Source organism: Myotis daubentonii, chromosome 10, assembly GCF_963259705.1.
Source record: "Myotis daubentonii chromosome 10, mMyoDau2.1, whole genome shotgun sequence".
NCBI lineage: Eukaryota > Metazoa > Chordata > Mammalia > Chiroptera > Vespertilionidae > Myotis > Myotis daubentonii.
Window position 1 is genome coordinate 17,315,643 of NC_081849.1, and position 19,846 is coordinate 17,335,488.

The window sequence follows — 19,846 nt, forward strand, 5'->3', positions numbered from 1 at the left end:
AATGTATTAAGTTGACATTGGTTAAGAAGATAATGTAGGTTTCAAGGGTACACTTCCATGTTCTTGTGCCCACCACCGAAAATCAAAATATTCTGTTACCATATATTTGGGTTTTAAGGTGTTCATCTTAGTGTTGGCAGCTCCTGGAGAAGAGCTAACGCCTAGTAGGGATGGAAACTAACTGGGCTGAGTTATTAATGAAAAATGAGTCTTTTCCCCAGTTGCCTTCTTTGGAGGGAAGAAATGTCTTGTCAGGCAATAGAGAGGACGCCAGGGAGCATCTCCGCAGTGACTTCTTTGAAGCCAGTGCCCAGCCAGAGCCTTTGGAAATGCCCAGAGGACACAACCAGTTGGATCTACTGACTTTTCCTTTTCATTTCACCCTTTGAATGGACTAGTTGATGAAGGAAATAGTTGAAGTGGCCTTTGCTTGGGGGACTTAAAACCTTTCCAAGTACATGGTCTTCTTTGATCTCGGCCCTGCCATGAATTTTTGGCCATGTATAACATTAATGTAATAATCATCTGCTTTTGAAGATTAGGCATTAAAATGGCATGCTTTAATGTGCTATTTGTGAGCATTGTTTACGCTTTAACCACACAAGAAAAAAAAATACAGCACAAGACAGCAATGATGAATAGCTGCATTTAATGTTACATTAAGTTTCAAATTAAATTGCCCTAAAGTGAGGAAATTTAATTATATTTCTACTAGCAGCACTAAATACTATAACATCCTGTCTGGTAAATAATAGACAATTGATTAGGAAAAAAAGAAGCTGGATTTAACCATTTCCTTTTCTAAAATACAAATGACCAAATAAAACTTTTAAATAAATGTATTTCTGTCATGTAATTTTATCAATTATGTGCTATTAAAACCCTTCCATACCATTTGCCATTTTATGATAGGTCCTGTTTAATACTAACTAGTCTCAGTGCGTTCTCCTCCCCATCTATCTTCCTTCTTTCATTCTGAAGAGGGCAGACCCCATCTCCCAGGCTGCACTTACACATGCTCTTTCCTGTCCATGGCATGTTCTTCCCGGCTGTCTTCACTCATTGGTCTTCTCATTCTTCAAGACCAAGTAGACCATTGCAACCACTGGAGAGCCACTCTGACCCCACCACCATCCCCACCAAGCCTAGCTCTGGCCGGGGCTCAGGATTGTGCCCTGGTGGAGGTGCTGTACCCACAGAGTAACAGATAAATGATGTGCATCTGAGGTTGTGTGATGGGCACAGGTGTGCCTATTCTCTGCGCATCCAAACCTCATAGCAGTTGGCATAGAATGATAATTGTCTGTTTACTCATGAAGGAAGTAGCTAAGTTTTTCACCTCTTTACCTCTACTGCTGAGCTAAAGTGCAGCTCTCATTCACCAGACATCTAGCAAATGACTAAAAGAATTCATCTCCATATAGTGCAAATATGGCGGGTTATACTTCATGGCTGTCTATTGCACCATTTAACATGTCTACACATATATAGATCTGATTTAATGTGGAACGTTGGTGTTTCCACAGTTAAATGATGGAGTCCAAAAGTAATCCATAAAAACAGTAATCGACCATGTATTGTGTGAATCAGTGGCCTTATTTTCCAGTTTGGAAAGATGATATTAAGTGCTTTGTCCAAGTTCATAGAACTATAAAGTACTGAATGAGTATTTGAACTCAGCTCTTCTTGATTTTAAAGAATTCCAAAGCTTTCTCCACTATGCTTTATATTTATAAGGGAACATAATTTCTGCCTATATAATTTTATAATAAAAACTGATTACCTTAAAGACATGAAACTTTTCAAAAATAGTACTACCTTTATCCACAGACGGTAACAGCTGAATTCTCGCTTGTTCCATCATGAGTACTAGTGTTCAACAAGCTCCTATTATCATTTGCCTTGTGCATATTCCTGTGATGGTTGTTTTCTTAATTGATACACTACTTCCTGTCTACTTTCTTGAACTGAATTTGAGAATAAGAATTGAGGTTTGCATTTATGTTCAGTACTTAATTTTTATTATATTTAATCTGGAAGTAAGTTTTTATTAAAATAAATACTTTTTAAAAAATAGGAAATATAGATAAACACACAGAAGAAAATAAAAATATTTTATAATGTCACCACCCAAAGATAATTGCTATGAGGATTTTGGTGAATATCCTTCCAGACCTTTTTCTTAAAAATACATTATTATTTCTCACAGAAATGAAATTGCACTACATACATATCTGTTTATTGATTTTTTTATTCCATGATATAAATATATTATTAATACACCATTTTTATGTAGTATTGCTTTGTAGAGTCATTAATCCAGCTTCTCAGTTCTGGATATTTGGGTTACATTTATATATTTTACCATTATAAATATCTAACATTCTCATTTTGACCAAGAGAGAACTAAGAGTTGGCATGAAAATGGTCAAAATTCTGTTCTCAGTAGATGCATTGTAGAAAAATACACTCTGAAAACCTACATTGCAAATAATTGCAAAACTCACATGAGGTTTGTATATCCATGTAAACCCCTTCAGAGTAGAGGTCCAGCTTCATCCACTTCTGCATTTAGAGCAGGAATGCGATAAGACTTTGTGCGTGGATATGTCTTACCAGAACTCAGTCCTCAAGTTTTGCATTTTTTATGTGGAGCTGCCATTTCCTAGAAAGGCATGTCTTTTTGGCACCATGGAATGCACAATGGCTTTCTAAGACTCACAGAATTTAGTAGAACCATTGGATCCTGAAGGAGTAAGTAAAAGCAGGCTTTTAGAGAATGAGGAATATGTGTGAGTAACCATACAGACACGGCGTGAGTGGAAAGTAGGTGAAGTTCAACTTTGCCCCTGCCTCCCAGGTGCCAGGTGCTTCCCTACTGCCCTCGCAGCCCCTGGCAAGACTCCCACTGAGAAGCGGGCCTGGAAAAGCAGTGGGAAAGACGTGGTCTTTAAAGTCCAGTAGGCTCTTGCTTTCAAACCCAGTGCCAACACTTACTAGTTACACAAAAATTGTCAATTTACTAAAGCCTCAGTTTCTGCACCTAAAAATGAGTTAAAATGCCACCTTTGTAGGGTTGTTGTGGGTTTTAAATGAACAAAAGTTTGCAAAGCAGAGCAGTCCTTTGAACATAATGTGCTCCAGATTTATAGCTACTACTAGAGGCCCAGTACACCAAAATTTGTGCACTTGGGGGGCCCCTTAGCCCAGCCTGCACCCTCTTGCAGTCTGGGAGCCCTCAGGGGATGTCTGACTAAAGGCTTAGGCCCACTCGGCAGTTTGACATCCTTAGTGCTGCTGTGGAGGCAGGAGAGGCTCCCACCACCGCTGCTGCACTCACCAGCCTTGAGCCAGGCTGCGTTGAGCGTCTGCCCCCTGGTGGTCAGTGCACGTCATAGCGACCGGTCATTCTGCCGTTCGGCCAATTTGCATATTAGTCTTTTATTATATAGGATTATTGTAATGTGTGTGTGTATGTGATACACTTATTTATATGTGTGTGTATGCATACATCTGTCTATATATGATGGCTAAGCTATCACAGCAAGTATGGCATACTATTCAAGTTTTCCATGTTTAAGGCTTTTGTTTGTTGAATAGAATTAAAAATGCACTTCGTCTGCTAGCATGGTAATATATTTAATGATGCTTTTCAAGGGAAAATGGCAATACAGGATGGTCTTTATCCCCTAATGTTGTATTTGAGCAATGAGAAATTTGCTATAATTTCCTGAAAAATGTCACGATGAATTATACATCAGCAGACTTACCTTCTTAAAAGTCAGTAGTTATAAATAGCATTCATTAATGTCACATGTCCGTTGACACTATATACGGAAAAGTGACATGAGACTTCTTAGAAGATTATATGTTACAAATCAAACTGTTGATGAAGTGCCTGTGCTCCCCAAGAGAAGACTGACTGAATTATGGAGAATTTAAAAGATTTCTCTTGGCTACTTATCTCCAGTGAATGCTGTAATAATTTAGAGGTACCAAACAGTGACAGATCATTTCTAGTTATTATTTGTCACAGTTGTGGCCATGTTTACATTAGCTTTATTAAGATCTGCTACTCCCTGAGGGGAAATCGCAACCTTAATATTGATTGTCTTCTGGGTCTGTGAGTCTTTAAGCTCCTCTCACAATAGTTTTTCAAATGGTGCTCATAAACCTCATACAAAGATGAGGTGGGTGTATCAGTTTGTCCACAAAGTCCTTTGCCATGGGTTGTGTTAAAGGGCACCACACTTCAAGTCAGTGTAAAAGAACTGGGTAAAACTTAGTGACATTGCAGGCAATTGTGACATTTTCTCTGCCCCTCCCTCAGAATCCCCATCTGCCTTGTCACCTTTACTCATAAGCCCTGGAGCTAAGACTGTACCTTCTCCCTCAGGGCAGACTGCCCTTCCTCCAAGGTGGGCACATGAAGCAGCAAAGCAGAAGGAGACTCCTACCTCCCCTTGACCATCTGCAGCAACTTGCTCGATAAGCTGAGAGATGTGTCAAGCCAGAGAGTTGTCACATCTCCTCACTTGTACTTTGCCTCTTCTTTTCCCTCATTTTTTTTGTTTTCTCATGGCACTCAGTGCTTTGCTTATTAATCTTTCATACTTGTTCTCCAAGTCATGCACATCCCTACATGTGAGATATTCCCCCTTCATGCAGATTTATATAAGTTATGGGAGGATAAATGACTCCCTGTCAGTTAAAAGTTGGGGAAACTTTTACAACTTCTAGTGCGAAAAATGTGCGGTTTTGAAAATCACAACCTAATTTGGTCTACATGGTATATTTTTACAAGTTTATTTTTATTCCTCTCTAAATGGAGTCCAGGACTAAGAAACTAAAAACAGCCATTGTATTTTATAGCTTGCTAGCTATAAGGGTTAGAGGCTACCATAGGAACAAACTTCTCAGAGGCAGGGACAGCATCGCCTGTATTTGTACGTTAAGAGAGCCTGCTATCAAGTGGATGAGAATTTAATGTTAAAAATAAGTGTTTAAGTGAGAACATGTATTGCACCCTGAAAAAGGGGACTGCATCCTCATTCTTTATATGTGAGCATCCTTTGCATTTCTACCAAAGCAGTTGCTATACTCTACGTGACTTGACATGGACCACAGGATTGCCAAGGGCAAAGGCTTACAGAAACCAGATTCTCATACTTGGCCAGTGCTCCTTAAAGAATCTGTAACTAGGGTTCAGATCACATGTATTTTGTGGAAAGATATCGGGGAATGTGATTCAGTCTGCTGTAAGAACTGGGACCTCAACATAGTTCTGAACTTCTCATAATCAAGGAAATTAATTACATTTTTATTACTACTTCATTATAACAATTGGTAGCCTGATCTGGAAAACCCTTCTTAATTTTAAGTCCAGATAATATGCTTTGTAGAGTGAGTATATGTCCTTCTGATAAGATAATTAAACTAATTTCAATAAGAAATATAATGAAAACCTGGATAATTTAGTGCAAATTAAAAACTCATTTCATGGTAATTACCAGTTTTATGCTTGAACATCAAGTAGTATATGTATATGGAATTAACTAGATTGTTATTTAAAGATTCTGCCCTACCTTATAGAAGGGCAGTCCCCTGGCAAGATCGCAGACTACAAATAGAAGTACGGGCTTCTCTTTTGAATACATCCTGAAATATATATATCTTTTCCCCATAAAAACCTGTATTTCAATATCTAAAGTACAAGATTGGGCTGTAGCTTTGTAACCTACTATTAAGTTATTGATTATCAATAAACAAAGGGAACCCTGGCCAGGTGGTTCAGTTGGTTGGAGTCTTGTCCCTACATCAAAAAAAGGCTTCCGGTTCGACCCCCAGTCAGGGCAACGGCAAACAATCAATGTTTTTTTCTCACGTTGATGTTTCTCTCTCTCTCTCCCCATTTCTCTAAAATCAATTTAAAAAAAACACACATATCCTCCAGTGAGGATTAAATTTTTTTTTAAATAAACGAAGAGAGTGTTGTTAACATACATTTATAATTTAAAAATAGGTGGACTTATTTTTTAATTACCAATAGGCTCTTATAGGTCTAAAAATAAGAAAGCAAATCAATGACGACCTAATGACAAATATAGCTTTCTTTTTTAGAATTCTTTTTAACAATGTTGATTCTTAAAATATGAAGCATCTGTGATTTCTACTATTATTAAGTCGAGATAAACATAGACATCTGACCAAAGAAGTTTGTGCTATTTAGAGAGTAGTCATTTGGGTATTTATATTTGTCTCAAGCACTTTTTGTGATTTCTGTGCATGTGCAAAATTTATGCATTTTAAGATTAATTTGGGGGGAAGAGAATATTTCACTTTAAATCATTACCATATTCTAAAACCTGGGATTGAATTTTTAGGACAAAATCTACAAATGATAATTGTCTAGAATCACTTTTGCCCTTCCAAAAGAAACTTAGGAATCATTATAAGCAAAACTGAGGAATCTTGTTCCTACAATGATAGTTTATGTGAGTAGCTCACATATATTTTGAGATGATTTGATGGTTTCTGCCATCTGGTGGACACTAATAGAAATGTCACTAGGTAGAGTAAAGATAATACAGTCTGGACCTAAATTAGAATATATTTTCTTATTATGAATTCATGTTTTATGATAGTGGAAGAATCCTATTCTTATTCCCAAAGGAACACTTCACCCTAATTCCCTAGTAAACAAAAAATAACTTCATAGTTTTTACAATAATAAATCCTGTCTCTAACTCATATGAAGTTATTCATGCACTTATTTATACAAAGTATATATTTTTACATTTTCCTGAATCATTCATATTCCATTACTAGCATAGTGTACATTTGCTGAAATTGTTAATACTAAGTACTGTATGTAAAACTTTTCAATTTATAAGGCCAATTGTTAGTTTTGGGTGCCCTCCTGTGTTCATGAGATAAACTACAGACTTGTAGAGAGATGAAGACTTGGTGACAATGCTATTAAGGCACATTTTCATTGAATCCTTGAAATATTTCTTAGCGCCGTGACAATTGGGTGACTGGAGTCAACTGCATGATCTCAGCCAGATGCTTTGTAACTGAGTATCTCCTGAAAACAAAACCCAAGTTCTGTGAGCTTATTACTTAATCCTGGGTCTTAGTGACCTCTCTCTCTCTGTCTTTGCAGCTCGATCTGGTCTATGAAGAGATATAGTTATTACTTTGCTTAATTTGTACAACATAAAATTTTATAATTTCCATTCTCACAATCAGCTCAAACTAGCACATTATGAATGTGTTTCAGAAAGTATCAGAGTACTCTTTCTGTTGGGACTAAGTATTTGGCACCATTCCCAGCATAGGCTTGAATTCTATTCTAAGCCCCTGAAAGATTTTCAAAAATTTTTTTTTTTCAGATGAGATAAGCAAACTTTCTAATTCCATGAAATTAATTGCTTAATCAATTTATTATGTCAAAGTAGGATTTTTTGTTACCAGATCTGAAAAATACTGAAATGATTGTTTTACTTGTTCTCCTGTGGTTTTCTCTGCTGTGAAATTTTTAATTATTTCAAGGATTTTCTGTCAACAAAATGTCCAGTAGTAGACCATATTTTATAATTGAAATTCTCCTCGTCCCAAGCTAAACACATTTGTCAAGTACCTAACAAGAGACATAAAGGCATCATAAATTTGTAGATGTTCTTTGTACATTTATTTCCAAAAATAATGCCAAATATTCAAGGTAGCATTTTAGTCAATCTAGAAATAAAAGGCTATGGCTTTTATGTTTATAATCTGCTAGAGAAGTTAAGAAAGACCAGTTCAGAAAAACAATATAAGAGAAAATGCAATTAATCCAGTAGTAAAACCAAGCAGACAAATGACACAGATCACTTCAGCAGAAGTCAGAGCATTTGGCCTAGAACTCTCCTGAATGGAAATGTAGGACCTGAACAACTAGAGATAGGTGGGAAGGAAGAAGTATTTCTAGACAGGAAATGGCATAAACAAAAGCTCTGCAGCAAGTAAGTATAACTCTTTACATTCTTTTGAAATAAAATACAAAAAAATCATCTATATATCTATCTATCTATCTATCTATATATATATATATATATATATATATATATAAAAGGATAATATGCTAAGTGTCCGACCATCCAGGTAATAACATCATGTAGCAATGCCTGCCTTCCTCTCCCTAGCGACAACTAGCCTCCTTGCAGTTTCTTCAGTCCAGGAACACAACTTGCTTTATAGCCAGATGGAAACATTTCACACTTTAACCAAATGTCTGTGAAGCATTTTCCTGTGCCTCATCTCATTTGATCCTTTACAGAAGTCCTAGAGTAGGTAGATAGGTGACTCAGTGGAATCCTATTTTCATTAGCCAGAAAACAGAAATTTAGAAAGCTTAGAAACATGACCCAAATGAAAAGAAGTAAGAAATGGTGGACCTTGAAAATGACTTCAGGTGTTCTCACAGTGCAGAATATAGTCAAACACTGCTGCAGTTAAATAATTTACCCTTTGTTCTCCCTGCATGATTTACAATAATAATCTGCTTTGTGTTGATATTTACTGCTCTCTTGCTGACAATTACCTGAAAGAGAAGTTGGGGTGCTTCACTGGGCTGGAAAAAGTTTAGCTAAATCAGAAAGCAGGTCTAATTAAGCAAGTTTATTCTATATCTATGAAAGGCCAAGTGGACTTGTGCATGCACGATACATATAAAGCTCTCGCTGGTGCCAATTGCACGCCTGTGTTTCGATCTCATTGTCAATCGTGAATTTGGTTGACACTTCTATTATAGAGAAAGGGCGAAGGGTGATATTAAAATATTTCTTCTAATTAATTTCCTTTCAATGTGCACAAATTCATGCACCAGGCCACTAGTAGAATATGATGTAGTACTTGTTAAAAACCTAGAGGCTGACAGCTGTATCAATAACTGTATTTTTTTTTCTCTGAAGTTTGTAGCTCAGAACCAGAAAATGTTCAAGCCGACCCAAAGAATTACACCAGCCTTCTTGTTACATGGGAGAGACCTCGAGTCGTGTATGATAACATGATCGAGAAGTTTGCAGTTCTTTACCAGCAGTTAGAGGGAGAAGACCAAACCAAACATGAATTTTTGACAGATGGCTACCAAGATCTGGTAACTATAAGATCAATTGTTTCTTATATTGATAATATCATAGTTTAACTTTCAAAGAAAGATCTTACAAGTGATTGTATATTGTTGCCCTCAGTTGTTTAGAGTTGATATGAAGGTCACCAGTGGGGAGGAGGAGGAGCAGAAGCTAGCCTAAATGATGTCAAATCTTACAGTGAATCACACTAGGTTATTGTTTATGGTTTTAATTATGGGAGACCACCACTTTGCCAACAACAACATTACAGAGTAGACACAGATAGAAGGCTTAGGAACTAGAGATCATCTAGTTTCAGTTCTCTTTAGAAATAAAAAGACTGAAAGAGAAGTTAAATTCCTGGACTGTGGTCTCACAATTGTGGAAAGAACTGGGCTGGAATCCCTGTGCTCTGGCCCATCATGTGTTATGTGCCCCTTCACATTACACCAGCACAAGGAAAATAGAGTAGGGCTCTCCACAGTTCCTTTTTTGGCATCAAATTTGCAAGTAGCAATGAAATCAATTGAGACAGAACTTTCGGGACACAAGGCAGGTCAGCCTCGGGAAAGATCCACCTGCTCATCCTCCCTACCCAGGCACAGGAACTAAAGAAAATAAAGGACAGGGTCCCGCTGTGACCTGAGGGTCTCAGGAGCAGACTCTGCCTCAGCAGGGAGAGTTGGAAGTGTTGGCTGTGGACTGGAGTTTCATTGAGGCAACACATCTGGGTGTGGCTTTAGGAAGATCCCACTGCAGGTCAGACACTGCACTCTGCGTTCAGACAGCTCGAGTCCCACACGCCCTAGGAAGCTGCCTTTAAACAAATACTCCCTGTGATCATGGTGTTGGCTACCATATGGACAAAATCGATCAAATTTGTTCCAACTTTAAGATTCATTTAACTAGAACAGAGACACTATGAACTTGGAAGATTGTGGAATTTATAGGAATATGCTATTTTTCATTTCATAATAGTGTGATGATAATAATAACCCTGTTACTATCTGGCTTATATATTGTTAGGATTAGAAATAAGTTGTTTTTTATTGTGTTTCCTTCACCTTTTGCTCCTTGCAAATGCTACATGTTTATTTGTCTAGAATATCAATTTGCAGATTTTGACACTCATGTGTAACTTTTATGCGTTCTAGTTAAAAATGAAACTTTCTAAAACTAAATCAGGTTTTTTTAAAGCTAAAAAATGCCTAGTGTTCGGTAGGTTTTTTACTTAACATTACATAAACTTTTTCTTTGGTTAATAAAATATAAATATTTCTCATTGACAAATGAGAAAAAGTTTTTTAAGGACAAATGTGTACATGATATACTCCTTGAAAATAATACAGTTATAATTTATTGACATCTTTCTTTTAGGGTGCTATTCTCAGTAACTTACTACCCAATATGAGTTATGTTCTTCAAATAGTAGCCATTTGCACTAATGGCTTATATGGAAAATATAGTGACCAGCTGATTGTCGACATGCCTTCCAATGACCTTGGTAAGTGCCCACCTAGTAGGCCTTTATATTATCTACATAAATGAGGCTAGTTTAATTATTGGATGCATTGGGTGCATTGGTGTTTTCTCTCTGCTTTTATATCCTTTGGGCCAGAAGGCAAAATGATTTTCTTTATAGTCTGGGTCACGGGTAATTTTGTGAAACATGGAAGCTATTTTTCATCCAGCAGGTCTGGGCAGGACAATCACTGAATTTATTCTGAATATTGACATTTTCTATTTGTAAACTAAGAACAGCAAAACCTTTTGTAATGTCTGTGATGGTCACCAAATGAAAATAGCTGTGTGAACATTAAGACTTTTATTCTGGACAATGAGCTTTGGTTTCATTTGTGGTTATTTCCTTTTCAGCCCTCAAAGCATTTTGTAGTAAGTATATACGTGGTTCTGGGATTATGTAAGGTACTTTGGAATATCTATACAAAGCACCTTGAGAGTTTATCTTAGATATTTTTATTCACTTTTTCTAATTTGGTTGGGGGGGGTGGGAGTGCTTTCCTCTTAGTTGATTTCCTAAAAGCAAAACAAAAAGTTGGTTCTAATTGTATTTTATTTGCATGCATCTTCTCTGAGTATTATGGGAAAATCTTTTGATCTCAAAGCATATGCAATAATTAAATGAATGGCTAACTATCATAATTTTACAATTTATAGCTATACATAATTAAACAAAAGTCTTCCTTTGTTAATATAAGCAGTTTAAAATAATAGGATGGAGTTAAATATGTATATATGCATATATTTATATATACATACACATACATATCCTACATGTGCATATTCTTAAATATATTCAAAGATACATATATAAATCTAAATGTTCTGTGGTCATCCCTATAATGAGGCAACTCCCTGAAATTTTTTACAAGTTTTTAATGGAAATGAATGGATACAAATTACATTAAGTATAGCATGTTTCAGTCTCATGTATGGATGGACAACTGTGTATTGACTTACCTTGACCCATATGCTACAGCACAGACTTTATTTAATCCATATGAGCTGTTCACTAGTTACCTCATCTCAGTGTTCTTACTAGTTGAATTTTTCACTGAAAGAATATATGCCAGAGCATTAGACATTAGATTATGTATTTTTCCAAACTATAGGCTACAAAACTGCCAAGATATTTCCCAAGTTAAAACATTGATGGCTAATGAATATTACTACTATCATGATGGCAATATCATTATTTAATAGTATTTCACATGGCCTGGGTATAACAATCCTTCCTTTTGCTCTTATTTAGCATTGTTTTTCAAAATCAGGTTACTTTTAAGTGGAGTGTTAGCTCTAAGTCTTATTAAAAGGTGAGTATCACATGAACTGACCATGGTTTCAGCTGTACCATCTCCTGCTCCTCCACGGAATGTCATCCCTCAGTCAGCAAAGTGCCCCTGTTGATCCTCCCAGAAAATGGCATCTTCAGCAGTGCGACACTGACCATGCTGGTCAGTGTCATACGTGATATGGCATCCAAAACCTCCTCTGATCCTATTGTGTCTTTAAGATATGAGTTGTATCGAATATATTCACTTGATTTTACTATCTTGGTTTCATTATAACTATCTAATTTCTTTAGATAAAACAATTTCTCAGTAGTTTATAAAAAACAATTACTGTTAGCTATTTATGTTACACTTTTTCTTACTCTGTCCACTATGGCGAAATTTCAGTCCACTATGGCAAAATTTTGAACTTTCTGAATGGTTTTTCTTTTTGAGAAACTTATTGCATATGAAAAAATAGATCAAATGTCTATTTTTTATAGAAGTGATTTCTGAGTGACCCTTTTAGACTGAATCTATATTGGCACAAAGTACAATATTCTTGTATCATGTGTAACACTTTCACATTTGTACAAAATAATCAATATTATAACTTAATTTCTATTTATTTAAAGGACCGGGACACTATTGAACTAATGAGATGCTAGTGTGGACACACCATTTAATCTCCATGAATGTCTCAGTCCTTTAAAACATTTTATATTGTAATGATGTTTTAGTAGAAGATGGTATTCGATTTATGTTTCACTATGATATTCATTTTAAAAACCAAGGGTTAAAAACAGATAAATGATCCTTTTATTATTCTTTCAAAAACTGCTTCATCAAAAGTCAATTTACCCAAAGTTTGGGGTCTTCCTGTTTTATATAGAAAAAAAGATTAGTTCTCTTACAACTCATCCTTTCTGATCTTAAAGGCTGCAGAATCATTCTAATCAATATGTTTTCAATTCATTATTGAAATTACATTATGTTAAATATTGTTTCTATGGTAAATACACCACAGTAAAAGTCATGGTTTAGTGTGATGGTACCTTCAAGATTTGTGAAGTTTGTGATTTATGTGGCTAATATAGATGTAAATAGATTTGAGTTTGCTTATTTCATTGTCTTTGTTAGTACCATTTCATCCTGTTTATCATGTTGTTTCATTACTTTAGTAACCTTGTAATATGTCCTATTGAATTACTCTATTATTATTTTGGATAAACTGTTTTGTAAATACTGTATTGTTTATTGCTTCTGCTCAGAAGAAATGAAGGAGGTCATTCATAATTGCCCTTATTCTTTCCATCAAAGATTTCAAATATTTGATCAATATCTGTGAAGGAAACCTCAATCTTCCAAACTGTGCATTTAACTTTGGCTCCTTTGATTAAGTTATTGCTTTTGCATTAAATTATATTTATTGTGTACAACAGTATCACCATACACTAGTAGCCATTAAATATTATTAGAATCTGCTGTTTTAAAATAAATGCATAAATTCATATTCATAAACAATTTAACTTTGTCAAGGAATTTAAACAGAAAAAACATTCTTTTCAAATACTTTGCAGAAAATTATATTTATAAATAAATAATTCATAAATATTGTTTCTATTGTAACTGAAGTAATTGTGTTTGTTTCTTTTCTATAATGTAGAGCTAATTACTATAAATTTATGGAGACATTATGTAGGTACATGTTTTAGGGCCTTGGTAATTATGCATTCAATTTAAATGCATGGTGAATTAAATCAACACAGTTTTCTGTTATTGTGTGCTTTTCAGTTGTGTAACAATTGTCTTTGTTAAATCATTCTACATCTGTCCTTACCCTGCCTGTACCATCTTATGCTATGGCTAATATAATATAATATAATATATAATATATATAATACAATCACAGTTTGAAGAGATTGCAGTCCACATTGCTTTCACTTTTTGCACTGTGAAACTTGGCTTACCTTCAAACAATTAAATAAGTCTTACTTGCCAACCTATAATAGTGTTGCTTTTTTTGTGTGTTATGGAATATTAATGTGTAACTAACAGGCTCTTTTAGAAAATCTGGCATTTAAGTACCCAAAACCAAAACCAGAATGAGTCAAGAGCTTTTATTCAGTTATCATGCAAACATGAATTTTAAATATTCACTAAAAAAAAAAAAATACTGACAATCTTGGCTGTTGGACTTTTACCGCCCTCATGGAATCTATTTTGATGAAGTGAGAAGCTTCTGTAAAGAAGCATAATTTTTTTCACTATCATATATGATTGTAGTAACTGAGTTAGGCCAGTAGCTACTAAAACATCAATTATTATTTGTGAGGAAACGGCAAGCCAAGGGTACCCAATATGAGACCGTGTGCCAATCACTAGAGTTTGACCTTGGCTGCTATGAACTCTCAGACCCAGAAGTCTGACTTCCGAATCTCCAGGATGATAGAAACTGTCTCCCCAAATTATTTTATTTCAAAATTGTTCTGAAGAGATTCAGCAAAAGAAACTTCTGGATTATTTGGAGGGGGTGTTGAAGTGTTGCTGGGTAACCCCAGAATTTCAGTTAATTAAAATGATCTGAGTTTAATAGGAAACCAGAATTATGGTCTTTCAAAGTGTGTACTAGTATATATACTTACCAATATGAAGGCCCACATGTGGGGTATTCACCCATAAGAGTGCCTTGAAACAGAAAGGGATCAAAGGGCTGTGTGGGTGCCTACATGCTGCCCCTAGGGCCAAAGAGAACTTCTTACTTCCTTTTTTTAAAAATATATTTTATTGATTTCAGAGAGGAAGGGAGAGGGAGAGAGAGATAGAAACATGAATGATGAGAGAGAATCATTGATGAGCTGCCTCCCGCACTGGAGATCGAGCCTGCAACCCAGGCATGTGCCCTGACCAGGAATCGAACCATGACTTCCTGATTCATAGGTCAATGCTCAACCACTGAGCCGCACTGTTCAGGAAGAACCTCTTACTTCTTAATGCAGTAAACAGCAAACACAGAGTAGAGCTCACTGATACTTTAGGGATATGTTTGGGTAAAATTATGTATTTTAACTTTTTAGGATCCATAATCCATATAGTTAATTTATACTCTGGCAAAATGATGCAAATAAATGCAATTAACACAGAGAATACTGAAAAGAGAAGAAAGTCAGTCCTCGATGTGATCATTATGTAAACCAGTGGTTCTCAACCTTGGCTGCACATGAGAATCACCTGGGAATCTTTTTAAAATCCTGGGCCTCATCCTCCGGAAATTCTGTTTCTTTGTTGTGGGGTGAGGCCACAACATTAGTAACAAAGAAACAGAATTTCTGGAGGATGTGGCCCAGAAATCAGGATTTAAAAAAGATTCCCAGGTGATTCTCATGTGCAGCCAAGGTTGAGAACCACTGAATACCCTCCCCCAACCCTGACAATGAATAAGAAAATTACCTTTACCCATTACAAGTACAGTGGGGCCTTGACTTACGAGTGTCCTGACTAACGAGTTTTTTGAGATAACAGCTGTCTCTCCGCCAATTTTTTGCATTGAGTTGATAGAATAATTTGAGTTAACGAGCTCCTTAACAGGCTCCTTAATGAGCTCGGTCTCGGAACGAATTAAACTCGTAAGTCAAGGCCCCACTGTAAAGAGTTAGGTGAAGTTAGACCTATTTTAAAAAATATTTTTTAACACTTCTTAAGCATATTGAAGAGAAAAGACTATCTTTGAGGTTTTTGCTCCTGGCTTCTTAACAGAGAGCAACAGTATAATATATGTATCACCAAGTATTTGATTATGATTTGCCCTTATTAACATTAAAGTATTTTAAAAGTCCACGAAAAGGAGTGACTGCATTTGAAAGCACTGTCAGTAAAATTTTGCATTGTCTTACTGCTGAATTTGAGGAGTTTACATGCATGACCTTCTTAAATTGCAGTTTTTAGAAAATCATATTGAAATTGTTATGTGTCTCTCACAGTTTAGTTGCCTCCCACTTTAAATTCACAGATAGTGTTTACTGCTTTCCTCGGTGGTTATAGAGACACAATTGTTTCAGACTATTGAAATCACTTTCATTTGGTAACCTAAGGAATAAAGAGCATGTAAAACATGGTGAGGAAGGGGTTTCATAGAAACAAAAATAGAAAAGAGAGAACAGTAATAATCCAAACATTCAAACTCTTTCAGTTTTGGTCAGTTTTAATAAGAGAAAACATTGAGAGTTAAAATTCAAGACTTGTTCTCAGGGAATATTTTCATTTTTACAGCACAGAAAATTGTTCAGGGTAAGTAACTTTGAAATAGCTAAATAGTAAAGAGTATTAATTTTATCTGAAGTTTTTTGGAATTCATGCATACCACTGTATCTTATGGTTTTACATTTCTGAACAGCTAGAAATTTCCTGATAAAAATCAACTCAAGAAAGCCTATGTTATAAAACGGGCCTGGGTTTGAGAAACATTTATTGTTCATTCAGTCATGCCTTTGAAAATTCTATAGAGCTTTCATTTCCTTTGCGGATATAGAGAGGCATAAAACAGAGAATAAACAGCATGGGGATAGTGAAGAACATAAACTTTGGCGATGGAGTGAGATTTTATAAAATAAGAGCAATAAGAGGAACCTCGTTGTAATAATGCTCGCACCCTCACAGTTAGCCTGTCTCCCTAGGCAGCTCAGATGGAGAGTGAGCAGGAATCCTCTGTCCCCCAGTAATTTGGCAGTGGGGCAGGTCCCTTGTTGGGGAGAGAGAGCCAGCTCCTAACCTTTTCTAATATTTAGTGATAGATCTTGTTTTCAGATTCATATGTTCATGTACTAGAAATATGCTGACTCTAGTCCATTGGAAAATGGACTTGAATGATCCTGGTCATTACATTCTTTGATGGGCAGCATTAGCTGAGTTTCCCTGGGAAGGAGGCAGGGAACACCAGCCCAGCCTGGACCTGCTAGAAAACACTCTCCGTTTTACCTGGGGCAGCACCCTGTGTACAATTCGTTATGAGCACAAATCTGAAGAATTAAAAGAAGCAGTTGACTCTTAGTCAGAAGATGAACTTAAGGAAGAGTAGCTGAATGAGAAAGTAAGTCCTGCTACTTCTCCCCCAAACCTCTGTCATTTCCCCAACTATGCTTTCATCAGCTCTGCAAAGGTTGAAAGTAAGTCTGTACTGATGAAAATTATTTGATTTTTTTATTAAATTTTTTTATCAGTCTCACTGCCCCTCTCTTCCTTCTTAGCTTCAGTCACACTGGGGTGGGAATGGGGAAGGGAGTTGGATTGGATTCATACAGGTGTATGTAGTGTTGTGTTATATAGTGTTCAGTAGTGTTGAAAACTGAAATTCAAAATTTTTATTTGGACAGATTCTGTATTTTCAAAGCTAACAAGTCTTTTTTTTGGTCTTTTTTCTCTTTCCATCCAAAGGTAAATCCACATGGCTAAAATAGTTGAATAAAAATTTTAATAATTTTGTTTTTAATTTTGTAGAACTTGACCTCTTTCCTGAAATAATTGGATCTGAAGAAATAATCAAGGTATCATAGCTATATTGAATATTCAAATGTTTTAAACTTTAAAAGTCTATTATGAATTGTTCATTAGGTTTCAGATATTCCATTAACAAAACTTTGTGTTGCATTAGTTTTTGTAAGGTTGGTTGATGAGCTTTATAGATAGTCATATAATTGGTATACATAATTTTTATATGAAGAACTTAGAAGACACTTTAATGAGTATAATAAAAACAATAGAGATACAAAGATTTGGTGATAATGAAAAATGAATCTTAAAAATAATTATAGCTATGAACTATAGCTATAAATCAGAAATTTTTTAGTGTCAAATTTTTTAAAAAGACTAAAATAATATCAATTCTCTTTTTTCCAGGTGCATTTTTACTTTTTTATTTTTTTATCAATTCTTAATATTACTACAGTTTATTTATAACTAACTTAACTAATGATTAATAGATTGATAATAAATATGGGCCAAAATATAAATTGAATATATACATATTTTTTGCCCATTTAATTTGAATATTTGTGTTTGGACTATTCAGATGATAATGTTTGTTCTTCAAGTAAAGGGGTGATTAAAAATATTTATACATTTTAACATTGTCTTAATTTTTAAAAGATAGAGAAACTGACTGATGTATCTTATATTTAATCCTAAACCCAAATGCACTATTCATCTTAACTGAGATTATATGTTTAAATCCAGATGCTGTTGCTAATGTAGTATGAATGTGTGCATATGTACATATATATGTATGAGATCATAAAGTGTGATAACTAATGCTATTATCTAGCAATAAGTAGCAATTGGGTTGTGCTTTACATATATAATTACCTCAATACTTTATATAACTTACAGCAATTCTCTCTTGCAAAGGATTAGTTTACCAAAATAGCCAGTTCATCTATTAACAAGAGTTCATAGAATTCAGCTAAGGGTATCTTTCTGTGAGTGTGCGTGCATGCATGCTTGTGTGCACATGCGCATGGATATGTATGTACCTAGAAATTATCACCAGAATCAAGCGAAAGGCAGGAAAAAGAAAATATTTTTACACTGTAAATTCAAATCTTTAGTTTGTGTCTTAGTCCACACTGCTATAGCAAAATACTGTAAACAGGATAGCTTCTAAACAACAAAAATTTATCTCTCACAGTCCTGGAACCTGGGAGTCTGAGATTAAGGTGCCAGCACGATCAGGGAGGCCTTCTGGGTGCAGGCTGCGCGCTCCTCCACATGGTAGAGAGCAGAGCAGAAGAAGCAAGCTCTCCCATGACTCTGACAAAGGCACTGATCCCACTCACGGGGTTCCCCTTTAAAACCTAATTTTAATTACCTCCCCAAGACCCCCACCTCCTAATGCCGTCACATTGGGAGGGTAGAATTTCAACAGATGAGTTGAGAGGGGTGGGCACAAACATTCAGTCCATAACACTGTTCACTTTCATTGATTCATGCAGGCATGAATGATAGAGGTTGGCGAATATCTGGAATGTATTTGTAGTGGGTTTAAGCTTGAATATGGAAATGAATAGTTTGGGGATGTTTCTCAGACCCTCTTTAAATAGAATGGTATGACTTTGAAAGACAAAGTATCTCCAGCAGAATCCAGGCTTCCCAATGATTTTTGAAAAATGGAAGTTGTGAAGGATAACCAGCGTGGAACAGATCAAAACCATAGTGGAAGAGAGATTCACAATAACTCCATACGAAATTATAGGAAGAAGTACCCATTAAAATATTTGTAGTTGCACGTACGCATAATCATAGAGCATGACTTACATATTCTGCTTTAAATGCAGACAAAAAGCAGTATGGCCTCATAGAGATTTGCAAGATTTGATGGGTAGGATTAATACCGTAAATGATCCATCACCTTAATCAGATACTGGGAGGTATCTGAACTTCATAAAGTCTAAAATCTGCTAGAAAAGAGAGAAATAGAAGAGAAGTGTGTATCTACGCGCATATAGTAATTTTTCCAGATTTAACAGAAGAAGAAGGTGTGTAGCATTATGTTTGAAGAAAAATTTCATAGAAATCTACAAAGCTTATGGAAGGAAGATAATAAAGTGTGTTTGTATAAGCAGAGAAAGTAAAGCAATGCTATTGTGGGATTTGATAGAAATTGTTAGATCATATAGAGAATATATATAGATGATGTCTTTTGGGAACTTTGGTTGAAGGGGAGGAGAGAGTGGAATAATAACTAGAAGTTAATTAGCGAGGGTGGAGTTGGTAGGTCCCTGTTTTGGGTGTTTTAGTTAGGAGGAGGTATGTGTTTGTCTATGGCTTGTATTTTCCCCATAAACAGTAAGCTCATCTGCTGTGAATGAAGGGTGAGGAGAGGGAAACAGGTTTGAATAGAGCAGGAAAAAGTTTGAAAGTCTTGTCAGAGGATAAGAACATGGAGTGATA

General features: G+C 35.6%; 1 protein-coding gene across 4 annotated transcripts in view; it reads left to right on the forward strand.

Annotated features, from left to right (window-relative positions):
- The window catches only part of PTPRZ1 (protein tyrosine phosphatase receptor type Z1), a 178,420-nt gene that overhangs the window by 107,531 nt on the left and 51,043 nt on the right, over positions 1–19,846 (forward strand). For all 4 annotated transcript variants that reach the window (XM_059711665.1, XM_059711666.1, XM_059711668.1 and 1 more), the window contains exons 9-11: positions 8,955–9,139; positions 10,491–10,617; positions 17,399–17,445. In XM_059711665.1, the coding sequence (XP_059567648.1) occupies positions 8,955–9,139; positions 10,491–10,617; positions 17,399–17,445 (359 nt within the window). The remainder of the gene's footprint in view (positions 1–8,954; positions 9,140–10,490; positions 10,618–17,398; positions 17,446–19,846) is intronic.